Source organism: Limanda limanda, chromosome 10, assembly GCF_963576545.1.
Source record: "Limanda limanda chromosome 10, fLimLim1.1, whole genome shotgun sequence".
NCBI lineage: Eukaryota > Metazoa > Chordata > Actinopteri > Pleuronectiformes > Pleuronectidae > Limanda > Limanda limanda.
The window spans coordinates 3,722,572-3,729,982 of NC_083645.1; the positions used below are offsets into that span (position 1 = coordinate 3,722,572).

Consider the following 7,411-nt stretch of genomic DNA (forward strand, 5'->3'; position numbering starts at 1 on the left):
CAATCGCTGCAGTGAACGTGACTGTGTCATCAGGCGCACAGAATGCAAAGGTAATGATCTGTGAACAATATAAGTATTTTAGAACCAGCGGAGAGGATCAAATATATTAATAATATGAAAAAATCTATTGCTATATTGTTAATTTCAATATAGCAATAGATATAAATTTAGGTGTGAGGAAAATTAGCGACATTAGGCATAATGGGGCATAACCTTAATTTAACAAATTTTCTAGTCTCTGTTATGTCGATTATTATATTGATCCAGCTTTTGCTTGAAATTGAATAACAACATATGTTTCTGTACAATCATTGCTGTTCCATCATCACAGTATTTCAAATACAGCTTAATACCTCAAAATAACTTTGCTGCACAGTCCCAAGGGGCTAGTATGTATTTTCCACTCTGACCACTAGATGGCGGCAGAGTGCTTCCAATACCTACCTTGTTATGTGTAGTATTTGCACCATCAGGCCCCTCGGCGGCTTGTGAAAGCATAAACAAGCTTGTTTATTATTTTCACATATTCTGCATAATATGAGTTATTCTTAAGGTCCTGAGACCGATCACTACTTGGCCACACTCATCCGTCCGCAATGGAAGCGCCTTTCTCTAAATTCTTCCTTTACTTCTAGAAAATGTCTGCTTTGCAGCATCTTGACTACAGTTTTAAATGTTTTATCAATCTCTTCAAAATCTTAATTTAAGTCTATTTCATCCATTCACACATAAAACTGTAACAATTCGCACTTTGCACTGCTGAAATAAACTTTCCCAGTATAGCCCTTTTCTATGTAGTGCTACACACAGGAAAATGATTACTGCTTTCTGATACATTTTTACATTACATTAAGCTGAAGCTTTTGTCCAAAGCGACTGACAATAAGTGCATTCAAACATGAGGGTGCAAACCCAGAACAACAAGAATCAAGAAAGTACAATTTTCTTTGAGAAAGCCAAACTATAAAGTGCTCTAAGTAGGTACCATATAAGTGCTACAAAATTGTAGCTAATATTGAGTCTGGTACTGAGGGTTTGCCTTTGTGTACATCTAACCTAATCTAATCCCTCTACCATCATTTACACCGGCCTTACCTTATTCTTGAAGCAGGTCTTCAAAAATCTATATGTACTATGGGCATTAAAGTCCCAAAACCTGCTACCATCCAGCCCTCCAATATGTGTTAGCTTATCCAATTTTAGATTACTACAAGGGCTGTAGTAATTGATGGTTCTTCTTCTTCTTCTGTTTGGTTTATTGGTGGATGGCAACCAACGTCAATGTGAATTACCACCATCCACTCTGTGTTTCAATATCCTTCTTCTTCTTCCCTATTTGGTACTGTATATCGTAATACCCTTGATATTCTAGTCTAGTGGTGAGTGGCCTATTTCTGTTTAAAACATCAAGGTACATTACCGCAATCTACTTTGTTGTCATTCTTCTCCCCTCATGCTTAAAAACATAGCATGAGGGGAGAAGTTGGATGAGGGAACATCAATGTCTTTCCTCTACTGAAGTTATTTAACATTTAAAAGGGTTATTCACTTGCCTCTTCTTCTTTGTTTGGTTTATTGGCAAATTTTTCTTTGTTCTTTTTATCTCACAGTCCCTTGGATCAAAGGATTCTCGGTCCAGTTCTATTATCTCGAAGGTCTTTGCTTCACAGTTATATTTTATCTCAGGAATGTTTATAATTTAAAAGCTCTGAAATACAACTGTCACAAACCCAAGAGAGATAAAAATGATGGAAACACCAAATGATCTCCGCTTGTCGGGACAATTCTGCGACGCCGTTCTCCAAGTTGAGGATCGTCAGTTTCCAATCCATAGAATCATCCTTTCTGATTTCAGTACTTACTTCCAGTAAGCTGGTTACCTGACCTTATTAGGGAGAATATTAATCGTATTGATTGATGTTCATACTTCTACACTACAACTTCTACTACTACAACTAACCACAATAATAATAATGATTTCCCTTTTCAATTTGTCCCTTCTCCTTGAGAAGGGCTAATTTTTATTGTTGTCCGTGTGAGAGGGTTGAATATCTATTTTATATCCTTTACTTTGTCTCCTTTCCTCAGAGCTCTTTTTGTAAACCAGATAACCACAGACAAGGTTTTCCACATAACCCATGTGTCATCTGACATTATGCAGATCATCATTGAGTTTGCATACACCGGCTCTGTTACTATGACGAAGGACAATGTGCATGAGTTGATGGTCGCAGCTGATATGCTCAACATAGTAGGCATCATACAAGCATGCTCCAGCTTTATCAGTGAGCACCTCTGCCTACAGAACTGCATCGGCATCTGGCATTTCACAGATACCTGCCCCAGCGACGAGCTGCGATGTAAGGCCTTCCACTACATCATGGTGCACTTTGATAGGGTGATTAACTTTGAAGAGTACCTGCAGCTCTCTGTTCAGGACCTCGTAAAAATCCTTGGCAAAGATGAACTCAACGTGAAGAGTGAGAGGACTGTGTTTGACGTCATCCTGCGCTGGATCGCCCACATACCCAAAGAACGAGAAAAACACCTGGCTAAGCTTTTGTCTCAGGTAATTTATTTTTCTGCCACAGGTCTAGATTTTATGGACATTTTCAGCATGTATCGTAATTGTTTTAACAGCTGCAGCTTGGTTCATTTAGGAAAAAGACTTGCTTTAAGTTCTGATTCAGTTTGAGTTCATTTGGACCTATTACCAACACGTTTTGTTCCCTTGTCCCTGTGTAGGTGCGACTGGGCAAAACAAGCATTGGGTACATTGAGAACAACGTGAGGACTAACCAGCTGGTGAAGCTCAACCCTGAGTGCCAAAAAATAGTCAACCGTTCCTTCAATATAATGTCGTCATTAACCAAACACATAAACAAACCCTTAAGGTCGTGTTTGAGTGACACTCCTGCCCGTCCTCGTCTGCCTAATTCCGTCATCTGGGTCTCTGGAGGCGAGAAAGAATGCTATGCATCTCGCGATATTGAGGTGTACGATCACCTTGTTGATCGCTGGCGTTACATCAGAGACAAGCTGAAAGATCCTCGGTGCGATCATGGCACCGCCTTCCTCAATGGTTATGTCTACTTTGTCGGTGGCTATAACTTGATGGAGAGCTTAAACAGCATGGTCAGGTTGGACCTGAAGACACACACCTGGCAGGAGAAGATGCACATGTACTTCCGACGTCGGCACTTGAGCTTAACCGTGCTGAATGGGTTCATCTATGCCCTCGGAGGCTATAATGGTCATAATAGCCTCAACACTGCAGAGCGCTACTGCCCCGAAGCCAACAAGTGGACGCTTATTGCACCCATGAACCAGGGTAGGAGGAGTGCAAGCTGCGCAACACTGGATGACAAGGTTTGTTATATATGGTTATAATAATAAGTAGTATCTTTTGCAGTTCTAATGATAATAATCCTCAATTATTTGTGTAAAACAGTTAAAACAATGAAAAGACCAGGCTACTCACTGCAGCTCCATCTCTTTTCAGATATACATTTGCGGTGGTTTAACTACGCATTATAGCACGAGGACAGCTGAATGCTATGATCCAGAGACCAACCAGTGGACACTGATCAACAGTATGAGCATCAGTCGAAGTCAACACAGAGTTGTTGCATATAATGACCAAATCTATGCAGTAAGTACACATACTACGCCAACAGAGAGCTTGTATTTATAATCACAGTTATATCCTAACCACAGCCAGATCTACATATTTTATCAGTTTAAATAATTGATGATATTGCTTTGGCATTAAGTGATGCAAATGTTACCCCAAAAAGTGGTGTATAGGAAGAAACGCTATTGTTGAGCTACAGTTTTTGCAAAAGGCACATTTATCCATTAGGAGTCCACAGCTAGCTAAACGTTAACATGCTAATATGGTGTAATATTCACTGTGTTCACCATCTTAGTTTGCTTAAGCAATTCATAGGGACATATGTCTGTACCAAATCTTATGGCGGTTAATTCAATACAAAGCTTCATGCCTAAATTTTATGATGTAAATATTAAGATATTTTACTTATAACCACTAGTGTCAACCTCATTGTGGCACAAGACAAGATGTCAGAGGATTATCTGAATGTCTGCACCAAATTCCACTAGATAACTATTGGAATATTTTGTTCCTGATAGAAAAGAGACAAGAATCTGGAATTTCTAATCCGACGGTCAAACTAATCCAACCGCCTTATACTTTATTATGTGCGTTCTGTCTAATGTATGTTTGTTTTTCAATTGAAAGCCTTATCCCAAATCCTCTCCTTCTCCAGATCGGTGGTCTTAATAATGTAAACCCTCTTAAAAGCGTTGAGACCTATATGCCCATGACCAACACCTGGAGCATGCTGTGCCCCATGTGGATCCAACGAAGGAACTTTTGCCTCGAGGTGATAGAAGACCAGTTCTATGTCGTTGGGGGCTCCAATTCCAGGACCAAAAAAAATTATCACGCAGAAGTCTATGATCCTCACACGGACAGGTGGTGTTCCATCTCTGACTCAAATATGTCCTACAATGGCATGAGCTCTTGTGTTGTGTCCGGAATCCCCAACATGGTTGACTTTGCTTTCCTTCGAGACGCTCTACCACGTTTCTAAAAGTCAGGGAATGTCAAACTCATACATCTTTTGATACCTTATATATAGTGCATGGTGTATATTACACCTGATGAAAGTCATGTCTCACAGGCCCCTCCAGGAAGATGCTTTAGATAGAGATGTTGCATGTTTTTTCCAAATAGTCTCCATGACATCCCAAAAACAGGGACAGGATGAAGTCTCACTTCTCAAGAAGTTAAAAACAGAAAATAACTCATATGTTACAATACTTAAATGTTACTCTGTGTGTGTTTATTGTCCCATCACTTTCATACCAAAAAATACCAAATAAAATCACAACATGGATTCCATGATGTCTGCTCAAAAGTGAAGCTAAAGCGTCAGTGACTAACTCACTCCTTGGAGATTAAAACTAACTGAAGTTATGAGGTTTAGTCACATGGTGTCAAATTTTGATGATTCCCCATCAATATACCAGATTGAATACAATCTGGTACAATTTAAAATGAAACTACCTAACCCAATTACACAAAGCAAATTTAAAGTGGGTATGACTCAGATCTTAGGTTTGTCAGATACTAGAAGACATGTGAAGACTTCTGGGATACAGACCTGAGTTACTGTCACACCTACACAGATGCTTTGCATTCTTGTGTACTGGTTTCCTTTGTTTGCCAATAAAAGATAACACAATCTTTTACACAAGCTCTTGCTTTACAGGAAAAAATACCTAGTACACAGTTGCTTGTATGAAAAAGAGCAAATATACTTTACCTACTGAACAAGAATGTGTTCTTGATGAGTTTTAAAGTGAGAAACAGATATTAAAATGAAGATTAAATGCCAGCGAATAAATAAATCCTATCCATCAAATATTGACTGAATGGCTCACATTAAGAGTAAGTTCTGCATTTTAAGAAAGCTTCTGTATTGATCAGCAACCCAGACTCCTTCAGGCCATTTGGAGTGGTCTATTTAGCTGTAGTATTATTGTTGGTGAGAAACTGGCAGAAGCCTCCAATGGACATTTTTAACATAGTGTGATTTGGCAGAGACCACCAATGAATGCCAATGCTCAAAACAGTTTATTATTATTACCCCAGGAGCTTTTGGGAGTCAATCGGCTGGTCTGCATCAACTTTAGGAAGGAGAGTACTTGGGCTTGCATTTGCATTGCCAATAAAAGTAGTGAAGAGACTGTCGAAAAAACATAACAATGGAAGATGGATGGGATTAAATGTGGTTATACTATAGTCCCCTTGGTGTCAACAAATCAAAATATTCATGTTCTTGTTGTCCCAAAGCCAGTTCTCCCAACTGACGACAATCTTTGAATAGGCTTAATGTGTGACTCACCGGTGAAAACAGCTGCTTCCCAACCGAAGGTTGTCAGTTCAAAGCCCACTCCACTCAGTATTCTTCATAGGGGTCCAGTGGCCCAGAGTTTTAAGATGCTGAAGGTAGTTCTACTTAGACAAGGGACATTTGTTTTGCATATCATCTCCCTCCCCCCATTTCCAGGAGGGACTGTACTGTCACTATCAAATAAAGACAAAATGCTCCCCAGCTACCGATTATCCACACCACTTCTCTAACTCTGGTGAGTATTTACACCAGCAGGATGGTGTATGTGATAGTGACTCTAAATTAACTCAAGTGTTTGTGTTCTTGGTAATAAAGGTGCAACACTGTGGCTAACTGATGTGATGTGTTTGGACAATTGAACAATGGAGCTCAGAAATAAGATATATCTTATATAGTCCTACATGTTAGGCATCGCTGTTTTTTTACAGGATTTGCTGGCACAAAAGAAATATAGGGTTAAGAAAAAACATTAACATGAAGACGCTCTGACAGATGAGTACTCAACAGTCATTATAACAGAAGTACACAAGCTTTGGGTGATCATTGGCACATTATAACATGAGTGTTCTGTAGTCGGGGGTCGAACCACACCCATCTTCAGCTTTTATTTTAATGTGAATCAAATGTTTTGCAGAAGGCTCATCCCAACCCATCACTATTTTCCACAAACGTGGGAAAAGGTTTGCTACATCAGTCATATGTTTCACAAGGGTTTTCTATTTGACAATCACATATATATATATATATATATATATAGAATTTAAAAGAATAGCAATTGTTGAGAAACACAAATTTACGAAGGTATCAAATGTATATATTCATACACATGGACCAAGGAACTCTATCATCATCCAAATTATACTAAAGCAATACAAATCTGTATTTGACATACTACATTTTTGATCAATATTTTATATTTCTACCCAAAAAACTATTATCATCAAAATTGTACAAAAGCAATACAAATCTGTATTTGACATACATTTTTGATCAACATTTTACATTTCTACCCAAAAAAGTAAAGACAGAGAGTAAAGCCCCATATTAGCAAAACACACCCATTTCAATGTTAACAGTAACTCAAGGACTGATCCTTCAGGGTAAACAAGGTCTGTAACCTCTGTTAGGCCACTCATCAAATTCAGTGTCAAACCTCTCCTGAGCTGCTTTACTGTAATAACTCATGTCCCATGTAAAATGGGCTTGACAGCAGTGTGTGTGTGTATATATATGTTTGTGAATGTGTGTGTTAGACAGTAAGAGAGATTCAATTCTAAAGCTTCAAAGATATCAGGAGAAACGTCAGCTGTTCTGGAACTCTGAGAGCGGTTGTTTTTTTTAAAGTATATCTTTAGTGGTGGTAGCTGTGCAATTCACGGGAGGCAGTAGCTTGGTTAATGTATAGCAAGTGTTGCTGATACAGTGTGTGTATGTGTGTGTGTGTCTCTGGATTTTTTCACAGCCACAGT

The 7,411-nt window shown here is 38.8% G+C and overlaps 1 protein-coding gene across 1 annotated transcript; it reads left to right on the forward strand.

Moving 5' to 3' along the window:
• The first annotated feature begins 1,745 nt into the window (after positions 1-1,745).
• LOC133012223 (kelch-like protein 10) lies at positions 1,746-4,616 on the forward strand. Its single transcript, XM_061080202.1, has 5 exons — positions 1,746-1,867; positions 2,089-2,569; positions 2,746-3,369; positions 3,503-3,652; positions 4,290-4,616. The coding sequence occupies exons 1-5, from the start codon at positions 1,746-1,748 to the stop codon at positions 4,614-4,616; spliced, it is 1,704 nt and encodes a 567-aa protein (XP_060936185.1).
• The last annotated feature ends 2,795 nt before the right edge of the window (positions 4,617-7,411 follow it).